This window comes from Rhinolophus ferrumequinum, chromosome 5 (assembly GCF_004115265.2).
Source record: "Rhinolophus ferrumequinum isolate MPI-CBG mRhiFer1 chromosome 5, mRhiFer1_v1.p, whole genome shotgun sequence".
Taxonomy (NCBI): domain Eukaryota; kingdom Metazoa; phylum Chordata; class Mammalia; order Chiroptera; family Rhinolophidae; genus Rhinolophus; species Rhinolophus ferrumequinum.
This window is the reverse complement of record NC_046288.1, coordinates 14,493,397-14,512,930: the sequence shown is the minus strand read 5'-3', so window position 1 is coordinate 14,512,930 and position 19,534 is coordinate 14,493,397. Positions and strand designations below refer to the sequence as shown.

Below are 19,534 nucleotides of genomic sequence, written 5' to 3'. Positions count from 1 at the left end.
ACTTATTAAGTCACTGGTTATTTGTTCATTTTATTTAAAAATGTTGAGGTATCTGATTCAAATTATATTACTTTTTTTTTAAAGATTTTGTTGGGAGGGGAACAGGACTTTATTGGGGAACAGTGTGTACTTCCAGGACTTTTTTCCAAGTCAAGTGTTGTCCTTTCAGTCTTAGTTGTGGAGGGCGCAGCTCAGCGCCAGGTCCAGTTGCCGGTTGCTAGTTGCAGGGGGCACAGCCCACCATCCCTTGCGGGAGTTGAGGAATCGTACCGGCAACCTTGTGGTTGAGAGGACGCGCTCCAACCAACTGAGCCACCCAGGAGCTCAGCGGCAACTCAGCTCAAGGTGCCATGTTCAATCTTATTTGCAGGGGGTGGAGCCCACCATCCCTTGCAGGAACTTTGAACCGGCAACCTTGTGGTTGAGAGCCGACTGGCCCACGTGGGAATCGAACCGGCAGCCTTCGGAGTTAGGAGCACGGAGCTCCAACCGCCTGAGCCACTGGGCCAGCCCCAAAATTATATTACTTTTTGTAATTGTGTTTTTGCTTGTTTTTTCCTGAGGTAAGCCAACGTATTTTAATTTGTTTTGTTTTGTTTGGTTACAGGGTGAGGGTTACCTTTAGGATTAGTGTTAGAATTGAGTTTAGGTATATATTTAGAGTTAGAGTTAGGGTGGAGGTTAAATATAGGGTTAAGTTTAGGTTTAAGGTTATGAAAGATTTAGATACAGCATTAGAGTTAGAATTGTGGTTACATATAGGATTAGGGATAGGGTTGAGGTCAGGTATAGAGTTAGGGTTAGGTTAGTGATAGAGGTTAGGTTAGGTTTGGGGTTAGGATTAGTTTTTTTTATTTTTCAGTTACAGTTGACTTTCAATATTACAGTGGTACCTTTGTTTTCGAATGTCTCCGTTGAACAATTCAGTTTAGGAATGCCGTATATTTTATGGATCTATGGTATCATTAGATAGTAAAATTCATGCCAAATTTGCAGTTTTAGGGGTTGATTTTTAAAGGTCTGGAATGGATTAATCTATTTTGCATTGCTTTCTATGGGGAAACCATGCCTTGGTTTTCGAACGTTTCAGAACTCGAATGGTCTTCCGGAACGGATTACGTTTGAAAACCGAGGTACCACTGTATATAAGTTTCAGGTGTACAGCATAGGTTAGACATTTATATAACTTACAAAGTGATCTCCCTCAATAAGTCTAGTTCCCACGTGGCACCATACATAGTTATTAACAATATTATTGACTATATTCTCTATGCTGTACCTTCACCCCCTTGACTGATTTGTAACTGCCACTTTGTACTTCTTAGTCCCTTTACCTTTTTCACCCAGCCCTCAACCCCCCTCCCATCTGGCAACCATCAAAATGTTCTCTGTATTTATGAGTCTGTTTCTGTTTTGTTTGTTCGTTTATTTTGTTCTTTGATTCCACATGAGTGAAATTATATGGCATTTGTTTCTCTGACTTATTTCACTTAGCATAATACCATCTAGGTCCTCCCATGTTGTCACAGATGGTTAGATTTCATTGTTTTTTATGGCAGAGTAATACTCTGTTGTATATATGTAGCACCTCTTTATCTGATTGTTTATTGATGGGCACTTATGTTGCTCTCATATCTTGGCTACTTGGAAATAATGCTACAGTGAACATAGCATATACATGGTCTTACAAGTTTGTGAACTCATCGTAGAAGTGCCACATACCCCATTGCTGAATATCACTACGGTCACCTTTGAAGTACTCTCCTTGGGAAGCTATGCACTGACGTCAGCGCCTGGTCCACCTTCAAAGCAATTTTGGAACTCTTTTTATGGAACGGCCATCAGAGCTATTGTCGTATTACCCTTGACGTCCTGAATGTCATCAAATTGTCTTCCTTTCAATATTTCCTTTATCTTTGGGTAAAGAAAGAAGTCATTGGGGGCCAGATCAGGTGAGTAGGGAGGGTGTTCCAATACAGTTATTTGTTTACTGGCTAAAACCTCCCTCACAGACAGTGCTGTGTGAGTTGGTGCATTGTCGTGATGCAAGAGCCATGAATTGTTGGCGAAGAGTTTGTCTAACATTTTCATGCCGCCTTTTCAGCACTTCCAAATAGTAAACTTGGTTAACTGTCCAGTTGGTACAAATTCATAATGAATAATCCCTCTGATATCAAAGAAGGTTAGCAACATCATTGCAACAAGTTCGTGAACTTGTCCGACCTCATATCTTTTTGAATTAATGTTTTGGATTTCTTCAGATTAATACCCAAAAGTGGAATTGCTGGATCAAAAAGTAGTTCTACTTTTATATTGTTGAGGAACCTCCTCAAAAAAATACTGTTTTCCATAGTAGCTGCACCAATTGACAATCCCACCAGCAATGCACGAGGGTTCCCTTTTCTCTGTATCCTCACCAACACTTGTTTGTTGATTTATTGATGATAGCCATTCTGACATGAACTGTCATACCAATTCATTCTGGTATGAACTGTTACTTCATTGTGGTTTTAATTTGCATTTCTCTGATTATTAGTGACATTGAGCATCTTTTCATATGTCTGTTGGCAATCTGTATGTTCTCTTTGGGAAAATGTTTATTGAGGTCCTCTGCCCATGTTTTTAATTGGATTGTTTGCTTTTTTTGGTGTTAAATTGTATGAGTCCTTTATAAGTTTTGGATATTAACACTTTATTGGATGTATCATTAGTGAGTATCCTCTCCCAATCAATAGGTTGTCTTTTCATTTTGTTGATTGTTTCCTTTGCTGTGCAAAAACTGATGCAGTCCCATTTGTTTATTTTTTCTTTTGTTTCCTTTTCCCGAGGAGACATGTCCAAGAAAATATTACTAAGAGCAGTGTCAAAGAGTGTACTGCCTATGTTTTCTTCTAGGAGTTTTATGGGCTTGAGTCTTGCATTTAAGTCTTTAATCCATTTTGAGTTGATTCTTGTATATGGTGTAAGAAAGTGGTCTAATTTCATTTTTTTTTTCATGTATCCGATTTCCCCAATACCGTGTATTGAACAGACTCTTTACCCCATTGTACATTCTTACCTCCTTTGTTATAGATTAGTTAACCATATAGGCGTGAGTTGATTGCTGGTTGGTGAAATGTATTGGCCCCTTCCAAGGTGAGGTTGCTGTGGTAAGGAAGAAGTGAAGTCCAAGATGCAGTTATGTAGTTGGCTTAAAAGTTCAAAAGTTCATGGGTGGGATACGCGTAAGGAAGACTTTTTTATGGCTCTATTTTCCTAGCTCTATTTTAATTTCCTTGACATAAATGACTCTTGAAAATTTCCATTCACAACATTTAAGGTTATAATTGACACAGTTGGATTAATGTCTCTCATATTTTTTATGATTCATTTTTTATTCTCCCAGCATATCACTTGTGCTTTTTATTTTATTTTATTTACTCCACCTTCTTCTGCCTCTCCCCTGCACTCCAGTTCAAGCCGTTGTTTCTCAATCTAGTTGTGTAGGACACAGCTCCCTGGCCCATGCTGGTGGTATTATGAGCCTTGCGGTCCCCTGTGGCTGTGACTGAGGCAGTCGGTTGCCAGTTGCTGGTCGCCACTCACAGCAGCTCTTGGGAAGCTCTCACCGGCTATTGGCCGCTCATGCTGGCTGCCGGCCACTCACACTGGCCACCGGCCACTCACACTGGCCACCAGCCACTCATGGCAGCACACAGCAGTCCATGGCTGCTCACGCTGGCTGCTGGCCACTCACGGTGTCCACTGGCTGCTCCTGGCAGCACATGGTAGCCCATGCCGACCTCCAGCTGCTCATAGCAGCCCAGCTCCAGGGAGACCCATTGTTCACAATCTTAGCTGTCCCATGTGGGAATCGAACTGGTGGCCTCGGTGTTAGGAGCAAGATGCTCCAACCACCTGAACCACCAGGGCAGCCTGTGCTTTTATTTTTTAAAACTTTTTAAAGTAGTTTTCCTTTATTTTGCTGTATGCACTTAGAATAACACTATACTACTTTCAAATAACACTATACTACTTCATGGATAGTGCAGGTACTTTATAACAATTCACATTTCCTCCCTCCCATCCATTATAACATTTCTGACATTCATTTCATTAATCCATAAGCTATGGTCACCAAATACTTTGTTGTTACTCTTTTGAACATACTGTTATCTGTTAGATCAATTAAGAAAAATGAAATTAAAGATTTTAGTTTACCGTCATTTTTTCTCTAATGCTTTCCCTTTCTCTATGAAAATTCCAAGTTTCTGATCTATATTATTTTTCTTTCTTTCTGAAGAATTCCTGATAATGTTTCTTGCAACGCAGGTGTCTTGGGAACAGATTGCCTCAATTTTTGTTTATCTGAGAAGTCTTTATTTGTCCTTCATTTTTGAAGGATATTTTCACTGGGTATAGAATTCTAGGTGGGCCTTTTTTCTTTCAACATTTTATATCACTCCATTCTCCTTTTGCTTCCCTGGTTTCTGAAGAGATGTCTGTTGTAATTTTTGTATTTGCTTCTCTATAGGCAAGGTGTTTTTTCTCTCTGGTTTCTTTCCAGATTTTGTTTTTCATTTTCTTCAGGTTGAACGTGATATATCTATGTATCAATTATTTAGGATTTATCCTTGTTGTACTCTGAGTTTCCTGGATCTGATTTGGTGTCTATCATTAATTTGGGGAAATTCTTAGTTATTATTGCTTCAAATATTCTTTTCCTTCAGGTATTCCCGTTACTTGTATGTTACATCTTTTGGATGTTCTGTTCTTTTTTGTTTTTCCTTTGCATTTCAATTTTGGAAATTTCTGTTGACATTTTTTTCTAGCTCACTGATTTTTTTGTTCATCTAATGAGCCCATCAAAGGCAATTTTCATTTCTGGTACAGTGTTTTTTATTTCTAGCATTTCCATTTGATTCTTTCTTATAGTTTCTACATCATTCTGCCTGCATTACCCATCTGTATTGTCAACTTTTTCCATTAGAGTACTTAGCATATTAATCATAGTTTTCAATTTCCAGTCTAAGTCTAGCATTTCTGCCATATCTACGTCTGGTTCTGTGTTTTTTGACCTTTAGTATGCCTTGTAATGTTTTTCTTGAAAGCCAGACATGATGTACTGGGTAAAAGGAACTGAGGTAAATAGGCTTTTAGTGTAAGACATTATGTTTATCTGTCTAGGTACTGGGCTGTGTTTTACTGTTTACTGTAGCTTTAGGTATCAGAAGCTAAAGTCTCTGATGTCCTTGTTTTTGTCTCCCCTGTCGACTGACTTTAAGGTCAAGGATGTGTAGTTCTTTGAGTTGTAATCTACTGATGTGGTGGTAAAGTTTAGGGAGAGGGGAAGCATTCTGTGGTCCTGTAATTGGATCTCTGTCTTCCAGTGAGCCTATGCTTCTAAGCTGTGACCTTCAAAAGTGCTTCTCAGTCCCCTCCCCCATGAGGTGATACTGAAAGGCTAGAGGGGGCTGGAATTTCTCTTCCCTCAGGTTGGTTAGATTTGTTAAAACCCCAGCTGGTTAGACTCTGGTGAAATAGTTTCTCTTGAAGTTAGGCTTTGTTAAGAATAGAATATTTTGGGGCTTATTTCAAAATAGTGACTCCCTTCCCTCCTCCCCCCACCCCCAGCCAGAAGGATGAGGACATTTTTCTCTAATCTTCACAAGTGAAAACCTGGTAGGGATCCTGGAGGTAAAAGCTCACAAAAGTGGAGGGCCCCTAGGAGTTTTTCACTCTCAGATTCATCCTCACTGAGCCCTCAGCAATTTATCAATTAACAGTTTAGGTTTGCTACTTGTATAATGGTTCATGCAGAGATGCTTGTGAGCTTTTGCTCTGGTCAGGTTTGATTCTCTTTTTCTGCCCACCTGTCTTCAATTTGGGGGCAGTGGTTTGCCCTTCAGTAACTTCAGTTCTCTGATAGATCTAAGAAGAGTTGTTGGCTTTCAGTTTGTTCAGTTTTTTTCTTTTCTTTTGTGGATGGAAGTGAGGACTTCAAGTTTTTACACGCTGGATCGGAAACCAGAAGTTACGCATTTATTTTGTTTGTATTATTCTATTAAATTGTGCCATAATTCTTGTAGACATCCCTCAATGTTTGGCTACTTAGACTATTATTTTTCGTTATATGTAGTGTTTTAGTGATTTCTGCGCTCATTATAGTTTATTTTCTACCTTTAATGAAATGATTCTTTAGATAGTTTTTAGGAGTAATGGATTAAAAAGTACGACAAATATTATGGTATTAATACTTTTTGCTGTTATTAACTTTAAAAAGGGATTTATGAGCTTTATTGGTATCACTTCAACCTTACTAGTTATTGGGTATTTTATTAAAAATTTTGCCAGTTTAGCTTTTTTTGGCCATGGCGCATGACTCAGCTCAGTCCAGTTCAAGATGCTGACAAACTTCAGGGCTGGTGCTTGAAACACAGAATTACGGTGCTTAAAAGAAGCTTGTCACATAGATAAGCTGTATTTGAACATGTGACGATTGGTATACACAAAGAAGTTTTTGCTTTCTTTGTCCCTCTTATGGTAGTAGCAGGAGTAAACTTTGAGAAGGTGCCAAATATCTGTAAGAACATATATCTGCCCCATAGAGAATTTCCGTAAAATTCAATTTCGTTCTTTAACAGTTTTTCTACCAACCGGCTCCAGCCTGCAGCTTGACACAGTAACTAGCTATTCTACAACTATCTTAAGACAGCTTTGTCAACAGTGCTTTAATTTACAAAGGTTATTTTAAAATTCCATTCTTTTGGCTATTCTGAAGATTATATATTCCAAAGTATCCTTTTAAAAACTAGGTTTTATATGCTTACAGATTTTTCCATAATAGATGACTTTAATGATTAAATTTGACCCTTTTGACAGCAAATGGATTTCCTAGGGAGGGGTTAGTTGCAGAGGGGCATGAGAGAGTTTTGAGGCACTGTTCTGCATCTTGATTATGGTGGTGATTGTGCATTGGTCAAATTTGGGGTGAGTTTTACTGAGTGTAAATTATGCTTCAATAAACATGACTTTAAAAACTTTAAAAAAATTTTTTTGATAGTTTGGAAAATTGAAAGTGTAATATAAGGTTACTTTGCATATGGATGTCCAGTTGTTCTAGCACCGTTTGTTGGAAATACCCCTTTTTCTGTCAAATTACTTCTTTGTCAGAGATCAGTTGACTATATAAGTTTGGGCCTACTTCTGGGCTCCCTATTCTGTTCCATTGTTCCGTGTGTCTGTTTTTTCACCAATATTAAGCTGTCTCGATTTCAGTAGCTTTACAGTGGCCCCATCAGAAGTGGGACTTACTTCAACAACAAAAAATGGAAAAGAGAAGGTGTGATTGCTCCCATACAAGATGAGGTGAAGTAGTGTACAAATGTGACTGTGGGTGTTATTGTTGCTGCACATATACTGATGTAATTGTGAGCATCAGAGCATCTTAATTCAGACACATTCCTATCCTGGACATTTATTCTCTTTACAAATGAGAGTTAAGCCAGTCCTCAGAAGTATTGAGTTCTTACAGTGTGCTGGTACTGAATTAAATTTAGACCCAGTAATCTTCCAGTAATCTCCCAATAAGTGATCCTTAAGAGACTGTGATACATCCGGATGATTATGGCAGAGGTCACAATTAACACTTGATTCCTGAAGATTTAAATAGCCCACACTAGTAGGGTGGGAAAAAATTAGGAGTTCACCAAGGGTAGAAAAAGCAAGAAAGCTATACAGCTACATTGACCTGCATACATTCATCTTTTTCTCCTTTCCCGATAAAGTTTAGGTGGCCCATTCTCCTATTTAAGGCCAGTCATTTATTCTTCTCATTCTGGATTTCATCCCGTCCTGTTCATTATATTATCTGCTGTCCTTTTTTAAACTCTCTCTAGCATAGAACTGTCCTTCTACCCTCTTTCTTACTTCAACCACTGCCCTATTTCTCACTTTCCCTTCATAGCCAAAATTTGGGAGAGTTATCTCATCATGGTGTTCATTCTCTCACCTTTCATGGACTGTCCAATTAGAATGGATGCTTTTACCTTTTCACTTGTCAAAGACCTACCTGTTGCTCAGTCCATCAGCCTTTTTAAAGTGTTTTACAGCCGAAGTTATATGTGTATGTGTTTAAAATAATTTTCAAACAGCATTATGGTCTCCCATCTACCCTAGATCCATAGTTCTTAGTTTTCCTTCCCTAAGGGGACCACTATTGCCAGTTAGTTATGTATGTTTCTGGAAGTATTTTCTGTGTGTGAACAAAATAACTTTTGCTTAGTTTTTCTTTGTGTAATCTTAACTGTGATGTATGTAAATTCTCTTTGACTAAGCGTAAAATAACTATTCTAAATGATAAAATATTGTGTGATAGTATAAGTGGTGGTGTTCTTTTCTCAGTGGCTTATATTGGAGCATTCTATAATTGATGGTATCTTAGAGTCAATAAAATAGAACGACTCATCACTCATTTTTGAAACCTGGCTTCTCTGATTATCTGTGTGACCTCTGTATCTCAGTCTTTTCTTATTGGTAAACACACAAGATTGTTACAAGGGTTGAATGACTTGTTATGTATAAATCAGTTAGAATACTGCTTATAAGGTATTACATAAGTATTAAGTGCTATTATTATCATTACTATTAATCCCTGAGCAACATTAGCTCCTCTATCCTTGAAACATTTTGCTTCCTTTGGTGCCAGTGATAACAGACTATCCTGTTTTTTCCTGTCTTGCTCTTTATATCGTCGGCTCAGCTCACTCCTGAACTCTAGACCTGAGGTTTCAACAGTCTACTTTGGCCCTTTGAAATTTTTATAGATCTCATGTCTGTTCTCAACATTCTTAAAATTGAATTTTTTATTTTCCCTATTCCCCAAACTCTGACCCCTTAATTTCTTATTACCTTATCTTAGTTTATTGTACTGTATCATCCACCCAGTGGGAAATCAAACATATAAGAGTGATCGTTCTTCGCTCCTTAGGATCATACATTTTTAGTATGCAATAACTAAATCCTGTAAATTTTACCTCCTGTCTCTCTTAATTCATCTATTTCTCTTCATCTTATCTCAATGGACTTTCTAATCACTCTCACTGGATTCCTAACCTTTCTCTCTGTATCTTTTTTAATCTCCCTCCAGGCATTTTTCCCTCATTATAGCCAGGTTGTAAAGACCCAAATCTGATTGTCATGTCACAACTTTAAATGTTGCTCATTATTCTTCATAACCCTAAGTAATCTGGCTCTTGCCAACTTTCCCTACCTCATTTCTGCTCTTTTATTCTTTGTATTCTAGTCACTTTGGTGGCTTTTCAATTCCTAAACATGCGAAGCCCTTTTTTTGCTTCTATTTTACACAGGATGGACTTTCTGCCTAAAATGCTGTCATAGACTTCACCTAGTTAAATCTTTTAAAGATAGGTTCCTTAGGGAAGCCTCTTCTTAACCCTCCAGATTCCCTCTGTTAAATTATTACTCTCGTGGTATCTTACACTTCATTTAAAATTTTTAAAATTCGTTGTTTAGTACCTTAGGATGAAAGCTCCATTTATGGGGATAGCGTAGGTTAGAGAACCTTTCTGAGTGATCATTTTACCAATGGTACCTATTTGCCTTGCAAAATAGTAGGTACTCGGTAAATATTTATGGAGTCACTATGTTCAGAATGTTAATTATTCTGTGTTGTAGATTGCGTGAAGTGTGATGACAAAAGTTTAGAAAGTAAAATTTTAATGGCACACTGTTGCTGTAGTTGGAAAGGCTATTATTTCTTGGTTCTCTAGAGAATCATTGTCCAATCCTGTAACCGCTAGCTGCATGTGACTTGTTTTTCAAGTTTTTAAAAATTATTTTTGATTTTTAAATTTGGTGGGTTTTAGTATATTCATAAGGTTGTGCAACTGTCATGACTAATTTCAGAACATTTCATCACCCCCCCCAAAGAATTCCCATACTCATTAGCGTATCCTTCATATTTTCCCGTCTTTCTCCCATAACAATTCTCCAAATATATTAAAAAATATATAAGTTTTTATATTTTGGAGATTAATATATTATTAAAGTTAATTTGTTTTATTTTATGTGTTAATGCAATTACAACAAAATTTTAAAGTATATTTGTGGTTTACGTAATATTTCTACTTGACAACACTGGTCTAGAGCTTATAGTTAGTAAGAAGCATAAATGTGTCCCTGTGGCCTCAGTTTCCCATTGGCCTTCTAGTCTCTTAGTTTCCATGTCAACCCTGCTCTGAATGTGGCATACCCCAAGCTTCAGGATTTTTTTTTTTTTTTTAACTGCTAGAAGGTGGAATCTTTCCTATTTCTCGGGCCTTAGAATAGCAGGAGAAAGATAAGTCATTTATTTTAAATCATGAGAAAATAATGACAACTGTTACACCTTGTAAGCCTCATTTCCAACAAATTAAGAAGAATTGAATTTCACATTTATTTGCATGATAACGATGAACAATGACTAAATTTTGGTAGTTGTGATTTGACTAAGAAATCAGATCAGTAATTTCTTTATAGCATATGAGAGTTATCTATAACTTTAGGTGTCATTTAGAATTACATTTGTCTGACCTGAAATTTGAATTTCAATTTTGTTTTAGAACAAATTTTCCAGAATAATTAGAAGTGAAACTAATGTGATAAATTATCCTTTAAAAAAATACAATATTTGCTTTGGGTGGAAGTTTTCTGCTCCAACATTATTATCAAAGTTGAAATGCCTACTGTACATTGAGCATTTACTGTATGGTGGACATTGTTCTGTATACTGTGTTAATTCATTAAATTCCTCTATGAAGCTGTATGTGGTATGTACTGTCGTGTTTCCCCGAAAATAAGACCAGGTCTTACATTAATTTTTGCTCCAAAAGATGCATGAGGGCTTATGTTCAGGGGATGTCATCCTGAAAAATCATGCTAGGGCTTATTTTCCAGTTAAGTCTTATTTTCGGGGAAACACGGTATTATAATCCCCAGTTGGCAGAGGATGAAACATGCAGAATGGTTAACTGGCTCGAGGTTATATAGTAAGTTTTAAACAGGTTAAACACAGAATACTTGGGGCCGGCCCGGTGGCTCAGGCGGTTAGAGCTCCATGCTCCTAACTTCGAAGGCTGCCAGTTCGATTCCCACATGGGCCAGTGGGCTCTCAACCACAAGGTTGCCGGTTTGACTCCCGCAAGAGATGGTGGGCTGCACCCCCTGCAACTGGCAACGGCAACTGGACCTGGAGCTGAGCTGTGCCCTCCACAACTAAGATTGAAAGGACAACAACTTGACTTGGAAAAAAGTCCTGGAAACACACACCCCAATAAAGTCCTGTTCCCCTACCCCAATAAAATCTTTAAAAAAAAAAACAGAATATACTTAGTGCTTATATGATAAAAATCTCAATTTTCAATTTTTCCCTCTGGAATGTAAACTCCATCTGGGCAGGAACTTAATTTTGTTCATTAACACTTGAAGTTGCTTTCTGGCATATAGTAGACCCCAAGAATTATTTGAAAGAATTTTGTGATGATAATATCAATTCACCAGGAGACTTGGCTTTGGGAATCTATTAGAATTGCTTTAAATTCTCCACTGTTGTTTATTAGCAATAATGCTCATTTATTTACCACATCGAAATTAGCTTCAGTATTGTGTGCCATTTTGCATACTTTATGTATATCTTAACAAAATAGTTTATTTATAAAAAACGTTTACTAGGAGATATAGCTTCTGTTTATGTCTTTTCCTTTTATGTGTTAGAAATGCATTGGCGCCACAAGGGAACATCAAAAAAATCATGACTACCAGAGGTCCCACTGTGTGTTTAGCTGAGTTGGGAGAAGAAAGTATACAAAAGCAACTTTGCAACTTTCCTCACAAAACATGTAGTGCAGTGATAACACAATTCTTCAAGGTGTCACTCAAAATCCTTGACCTCCTGGTTGTTGCAGTCATTGAAATGAATAACATATTGTTTTGTTACTTGTTTTTAGCAATTATATTTCCATTCTTAGACTGGAAACAACTGTGAATACATTTCATAAAATTTTATATACATTTTATAAAAAAACAAAACCCTTTGAAATCAGAGGTTTTTGTAGTTAACATTGTTAGGGGAAGGGTAACTATCTACTTCTATCCAGAAGGTTCTCATTTAATTCTTAGGTATGTATTCTCATTTTACAGTAATAAAATTGAGAGATGTTAAGTAACTTACCTGAATTAACGCCCAGGTAAGCGGTGAAACTAGGATTCAGCTCACATCTGTCTGACTCCAAAGGCCAAGTGTTTTTTGATAGTTACCTTTTGCCATTTTCCATGTCTTCCTTACAGTTCCTGAGTCGTAAGTGGGATTTTAAGTTAGTTTGTAGTGGACACTGGGATTGTGGAGTTTTGGGTTGTGGAATAACTTGATATTTGAATTAAACTGTGCATAATAAAGGATAATTGTGTAATAGAAAAATTAAGCTGTGAAAAATCTTTGTCTTTAACTTTCCATTTTCTTTTTATCTGTGGTTATCTGCAGATAAAGACCCTACTCTAAACCATATAGAATGCTCTTTATAATGGGTTATCATCTGTGCTGTCAGGGTGGTCCAGTGGTCTAAGGCGCCAGACTCAAGCTTCTGCTTCCTGTGCCCCAGGGTTTCTTTATAATTGGTTTTATCATGGTGATTGTATTTTCTTGAGCTGATTTAATAAAATTTTCATACACTAATGGTGTTCTTTCTCTAGAGTGAAAAAAGACCCCTTTTTCTCTGAATTATAATTTGAGGGTAATGAGGACAAAAATAAGGACACAGGTATAAAAATTAATAATTGTTTATTTAGCATTTTACTAACCAGACAGTTGGGAGCAATCTAGAAGGCAGCTTTTCTAATTTGTTACCTCTTTCTCCCTTCCCCCAAACTTGAATCTAATCCTGTCCTTTAGTAACCTGACTTTTTTTTTTTTTTAACTTCTATTTAGGAAGGGTGTATTGTGGGAAACTAGAGGCAACTTTGAAAGCATTGATGATTTGCAAGATCTGATTACTCTTGTTTTACTTAGAAATCTTAGGAAAGAAATGGAAGTCTGTAGTTAACATTTGTGGCTCCTAAAATTGATCCGGTGAAAGTCTGATGCCTCCGATTTCATATTAACATTATTCATTCCTGTGCCTACTCGACAAAGTATTTTACCATTGCTAAAATTGTACATTGTATCTCGTACCACAAATACCAAGGATGATAGTGACATTTTTATGGTACAGGAAGAAATTTCCCATTATGCATGTTTATAGTTATTTTTAATTTGGGGTAAAATTCAGACAAATAGTGAAATACTTTAATCCTAAGAGTAAAAAAGTTATGAAATAAGCCAATACTAATTAGAAGGTTTAATTTTAGAATGCATAAAGTATTTTAATCCTATATTCTTATTTTTTTTAAAAAAGTTAAGCTTAATTAGGAGTCATATGAAATCTTAAAAATTTGGGTTTTAATTTTAAGTTGTGTTTTTTCTATATTTAACATTCTTACTAAAACTGTTCGGTGTATAAAAATGGTATCTTCTGTTGGGGGTTGGAGGCAGAAGCCACGGACCTTATGTAACACACTTGCATTCAGTAAGCAAGTTTTAAGAAGGTGGGTTCAAAGGCAAAAATTTACTCTTGATATCTTGTGAGGCTTTCTTCCATTAGGGTTGTGTTGCTTAGGTAAAAATATGAAATCCTAACCAAAAAATTAAAACATAACTTGTATGTTAATTTATATTTTTAAAAATTGAGAAAAGGGGAAGATTTACTGTATTAGGAATATAAACCAGTGAGATACTAGTATAGGTCAGAAAATGTAAGTGGACAACCCATTATCAGACAGGTACTTCGGAATGTTGATGTAAATCCTACTGGAAGGTTTTCTGAATCACTGTTGACTGAACAGATTGAGAGAAATGAAGTGATACTGTAGATATGAAAGCACTTGGGGAAGTGTAAAATGCAAAATAGATGTCTATAAATTTAAAGTAGAAATCTGTTTTGAAAGTAGATTCTTGCCATTGAAGTAAACTGAGCAGAAAAACAAATTAAAGAAGGTGTTAGAAGATTCTAGTGAGGCCTTAGGCTTCAGGCATTTTTATGGTAAGGGAAATTAATTAGACACTTAGAGCTTTCACCATGTGAGTGGATGGGGTGGTATTTCAGTTAACCTAAACATCTAGAGTTGTGCTTATTTCAACTGAGAGCTTATAAATGGCTTTTCATGACCCGGAATTTTCTGTGTAGATGGATAGAACCCATGTAGCCTGGGGGAATAGTATTGCAGCATTTATCTACAGATGAATAGATTTATCACTTTGGACCTAACATACATGAAGTTGGCAAATATAAAATAGATGTCTGCTGTTTTTCTCTAAACATTCCTAAAAAGTCAACAAGCCATTGTACTTTTTTTGAAAGTGGTTTTATTTCATTAAAAACATTGAAGTGAAAATTGGTTAGTTTTTTTGTTTAAAATATTCTTAAAACTGGCTAATTAAGTCCTAGAAAAACACAGGCTATTATTTTTACTAGAGCAGGTATCCATGCTAATGAAAGAGGGGGTTTCAGAATTTTTTATAGGTAATACTTTATAATAGGCTTTTTTCTTGCTGATATAACTAACATTTATTTTCTGTTTATTTTTAAGACGAGCAAAAATCAAATTAAAGTAGATCTTGTAGATGAGAATTTTACAGAATTAAGAGGAGAAATAGCAGGACCTCCAGACACACCATATGAAGGCAAGTACTTTTTTCTGTATCAAAATATTGTGCATATTAGAACTTGTCTGAAACATTAAGTCAGAATAATCTTAAGCATCTATTTATTATAAATTACATGGAAGGTACCTTCATTTGGCTTAGGTTATACAGCAATTTTTAAATAACATAGATACTTATCCAGACTGATTTTTCTTACGGAATTTTAGCTAATTTTTTTCTTTCCCCAAAATAGGTTTACTAGTGCTGAGTTACAAGTTAGATTAGAATTTAATAGTGTAAAACATCTATATGTTAAGCCTCTGACTTATATGGACTATAGCCTCTCAGGTACCCTTCATATAGTATCTGTTAATATAACAAGCCGTCCTTAAATTTCTGCCTGATAAAATATTTGTGTTTTTAAAAAAGTTCCTCTCCCTTGTTTGTTATTTAGCATTTCATTCACTCATATGTCTTCATACAGGCTATATTCCAAATGTTTAATTTTCTTTATTAAGAAAAGCTTTGAGTGATAATTTGAAGACATAGAAAAGAAAGGAGGCAGCTTTGCTAAACTTCATGTTCACAAACTAAGTCTATAGCTGCTTTAGACCATGGAATTGGGTGGTAGGATACAGGAAGAAGCTTTATAGCTTTTTATTTCCTCATTAAGCATATCTTTACTAATGAATATTATAAATTTGGGTTATATAGTATAACCAAGTTTCTTGAATATAATAGTCATTCAAATATTTAATAGAAATCACGTACCAATTAGTAGTAGTAACATTTATTGAGCTTTTACTTATTAGAGCTTTACATGTATTTTCTCAATTCAATTCTTACAAGAAATCTTATGAGGTAAGTGCAGTTATCACTCTTTCATAGGTAAAGAAACTTCAGCTCAGAGAATTTAAGTAACTTGTCCAAGGTCAAACTTCTAAGTAGCACAGCTGGGATTTCAGGCTCAGCCTTTGACTTCAAAGCCTGTTTCTCATCTCTTTCTGCTTTTGAATAAATCAGGATTGACTGAATATTAGAAGTGATAGTTATGTGTTCTTTGAATGTGGTGGTTCTGTAATTCTGTAATGAACAATTACCCCAAAATTTTCAGAAGAATCCAATATTCTAGAATATTTTTGTTTTTATTCAAATTTTAAAGACCCTAGAATGTTTTTAGTATATCCTACCTTAAATGATAAAATTTTATTTATGAGCCATCATTTAATATTTTATATTACATATTGTTTCCCATATGCCAGGCCTCCTCTGGTTGCTTTCATAGAAGCTCTTCATTTAGTCCTTTTGACAATCATTAGATGGATAATAGATCTTTAATTATTTTACAAAAATCAAGTTCTTGTTTAGACAAGATATTGTATGTAATGATACACAGTCGGCCCTCCATCTCCAGGTTCAGCATCTATGGATTCAGTCAATCTCAGATGAAAATAGTCAGGAAAATGTTATGTTCTTGCTGACGTGTATTATGTAGCTAGACCTACGATATTTGTGTCTGTACTGAACATGTTCCTACTTTTTTCTTGTCATCATTCCCTAAACAGTACAATATAACAACTATTTATATAGCATTTACATTGTATTAGGTATTATAAGAAATATAGAGATGATTTGAAGTACAAGGGAGGATGTGCATAGATTATATGCAAATACTACGCCATTTTATAGAAGGAACTTGAGCATCTGCGGATTTTGGTATTAGGGGGGAGGAGGAGTGTCCGGGAACCAATCCCCTGCAGATACTGAGGGAGACTGTAATAGCTTCTTCCTGAAGGCAGGCATTATAAATATTCTTGAATTGCTTTTTCAGGTTGTTTAGATATATTTTAAAAGACAGTAAGGCAGTAGCATTATCATTCTAGAGCTCTTCCGGCAAATTGATACATATAAATAAGGCACCTCCTGAACTACATTAGATAGGCAAAATGTTCATTACCTTCTTGGCAGCGCCTAAGAAAGGTAGATAAATTTTTTAAAATTGGAATATATAGTTATTTGTAGGACGATTATTAAGTTATAAATATACCATATATTTCAATTAGAAACAAGTTTGGTCATTTTTAAGTGCTTGTTTCTGCTGCTGCCATTAGATGAGACATTAATGTTTCATAAGATCATGAGTTTCATAAGTTTTAATATGCTTTTTGGATATGTATATATTTGAGATTAACTTAATTGTATTCTTTTTATCATAAAACTTTTGAAGAGACGTTCACTTTGTTTAGGAAAAGCACCATTCAAGGGCATAAACTTAGCCACTTGTTTTTGAAATATGAACATGGATAGAATATTTTGATAATATTTATTGCAGGGCTCTTGCTAGTTTTCAAGGATTTTTTTTCCAATCTCAATTTAATAGCTAAGGTACAAGTTTACATGTGCAATATTATATTGTTTATAACCATCATTAAGTAATGAGGCAGCTATTTTATGTAGTGTTAAAAGTATTCAGATTGAGAAGTAGAATACCCAAGGAGAAATTACTGTTATTTAAAAATTGCATATTATTTAACTCAGTTCTCTTGTTTTGCCTTTGTAGGTCAGTGGAAAGGGAACAGTTTAGTTCTTGAGCCTTCTTCCTAAGAGTTGTTTTGAATTTATGGAATTATTGTTGATATTTTTAAAAATTTCATCCCTTCCCCTATCTTCCCTATATATAAAGTTAAATTTAAAGATTATAAATTTTTAATAATAAAAGCTATTCAAGAAGTAAATGTTTTAATAGCGAAAGGTGTTGTAATACGAATAATGCAGTTATAAATCTCCCTTAGTTGTGTTGATCTGGTATAGATCAACTAATGCTATGGTGATTGTATATTGAAAGTTATCAGTTAATCAAGGCAGCATATTAATAGCATATTAATGCTGTCATATGTAGAAATAGGATTTGGGGTACTCTAGAGTTCAGCAATATATCTGGGCTCTCCAAGGAGGAAGAACATACATAGAGGCACTAATCTGGAATTTAATCATAAAAAAGTAAGGTTCTTGGGAAGGAAAAACAACCTACATATTTTTCAGGCCAAATTTATTATACCTATATTTGAAGCTAGCATTTATAACTGAACATAAACAGTTATCTCTATACTCACAAAATTTTTTCAGACTTACCTGTCTTATTTTTTGTTCCTTTTGTTTTGACTATATTTCACTGCCGCCATATGTCCTATGATTCAGGCATTCAGTTCAACTCATGCATTAATCACTATGGGATTCTATTAAAAAGAATTAGCAACAAAAGAAGAATTGGAACCAAAAAGGGCTTAAAGAAAGTGGTACCAAGTGAATTGTTTTGTTTTTCTCCTGATCCACATTCATCTATTGCTAACAATGGAGGAGGAGGATTTGAAAGAATTTAGGGTATACTGAGAGTTGAATGTATGGAATTTTGACGTTAATATTGCTATTAGTGCACTTTTTATTTTATTTTACTTTTCATTATGGAAATTTTCAGATATATATAGAAAAATACAAATGATATAATGAATTCTCCATGTACTCAACAGCCAGCTTTAGTAACTGTCAACTCATGGCCAGTCTTTGATCTGGTCTATACCCTTGATTATTTTGAAACAAATCCCAGGCATAGTTTCATATGTAAATATTCCCGTAGCACAGTTTTATTTGCTGTAGTTTGGAATAGTGACTATTCTGTTAATGGATCATAAAATCTTAGGAAGATTCCTTAGAGTTAAGATTCAGATCCAGCCTCTCATCCGGTGCGAAGGCTTCCCACTTCAAAATTTCCTGAGAAGCAGTAATCCTCACACCAGGTGTGGGAAGCGAGATAAACTTTTTAAAATAATGTATTTAGCTGCTAGTTGCTCAAGAATGTTGCCTTCTGTTTATATGTTACTGATGAGAACAACCTCTTTGTAAAGTTCTGCATTTTTTTAATACCCATTTAGAGGCAGAGAATAGTTTTTTGTCTTTATGCCTACCTCTTGCCTTATTGTTGAATTTTATTTTAACTATAAGTATTTGGCATTTAATTTAGGGCACAAGTTAAAAGATTGGGACGTTTTTGCATTTGAGAGAACAGCTAGAAGTAGATTTTTTCGGTTTATGGCATAATCTGTATATCCCTTTTTTTAATACTGTCTGTGCATGTATACCTCCCTGCCTTTCTGTTTTTCTCTGTTTCTTTTTTTGTTTTCTTTCCATTTTTTCCTGTGAACTAGAGGAAACAAGGAGACAGGACCTATACTACTTAATTGTCTCAATGAAGTCTTTGGGATTGGATTATCTAGACTTAATGTATTCATCTGTCCCTAGCCCTGTTATTCACTGATAAGCTAATACAGTTGCATAAAATGAGTATTCTGTATTCTTTAAATAACCTTTAAATTGAAAACTAGTGCTTTTAATTATTTCCTTTTTTGGTTTTCAGTTTTAAAATGAATTTGTTATAATTGAATATCAAATAGTACGTGTTTTGAAAAGACACTGTATTTGGATTTACATATTTGAGATGAGCAGCATTCTTAACTTTGTTTTCCCCATTTTCTAGGAGGAAGATATCAACTAGAGATAAAAATACCAGAAACATATCCATTTAATCCCCCTAAGGTATTGTAAACCTATTTTTGTGCATGAACTTCTAAAATACATTTCTTGGCCCATTTAATTAATATATATGTTAGTGTTTATTAACATTACAGTTTTTTGTGGTTTTTTTTGAGTTATTGGCTGTGTTAATTTAATGTGGACAAGAATTCAGGTAATGGCAGATGATTTGCTTTTGGAATTATAATGAAAAGCAAGCGTAATCAGAGGCAGCTAGTAACAGCTCTAGACAGA

General features: G+C 35.3%; 1 protein-coding gene across 2 annotated transcripts in view; it reads left to right on the top strand.

Annotated features, from left to right (window-relative positions):
• The window catches only part of UBE2K (ubiquitin conjugating enzyme E2 K), a 52,447-nt gene that overhangs the window by 13,986 nt on the left and 18,927 nt on the right, over nt 1–19,534 (top strand). The window contains exons 2-3 of one of the 2 annotated variants that reach the window (XM_033105654.1): nt 14,659–14,752; nt 19,245–19,303. In XM_033105654.1, coding sequence (XP_032961545.1) covers nt 14,659–14,752; nt 19,245–19,303 — 153 coding nt within the window. The remainder of the gene's footprint in view (nt 1–14,658; nt 14,753–19,244; nt 19,304–19,534) is intronic. The other variant, XM_033105655.1, reaches the window with a different exon arrangement.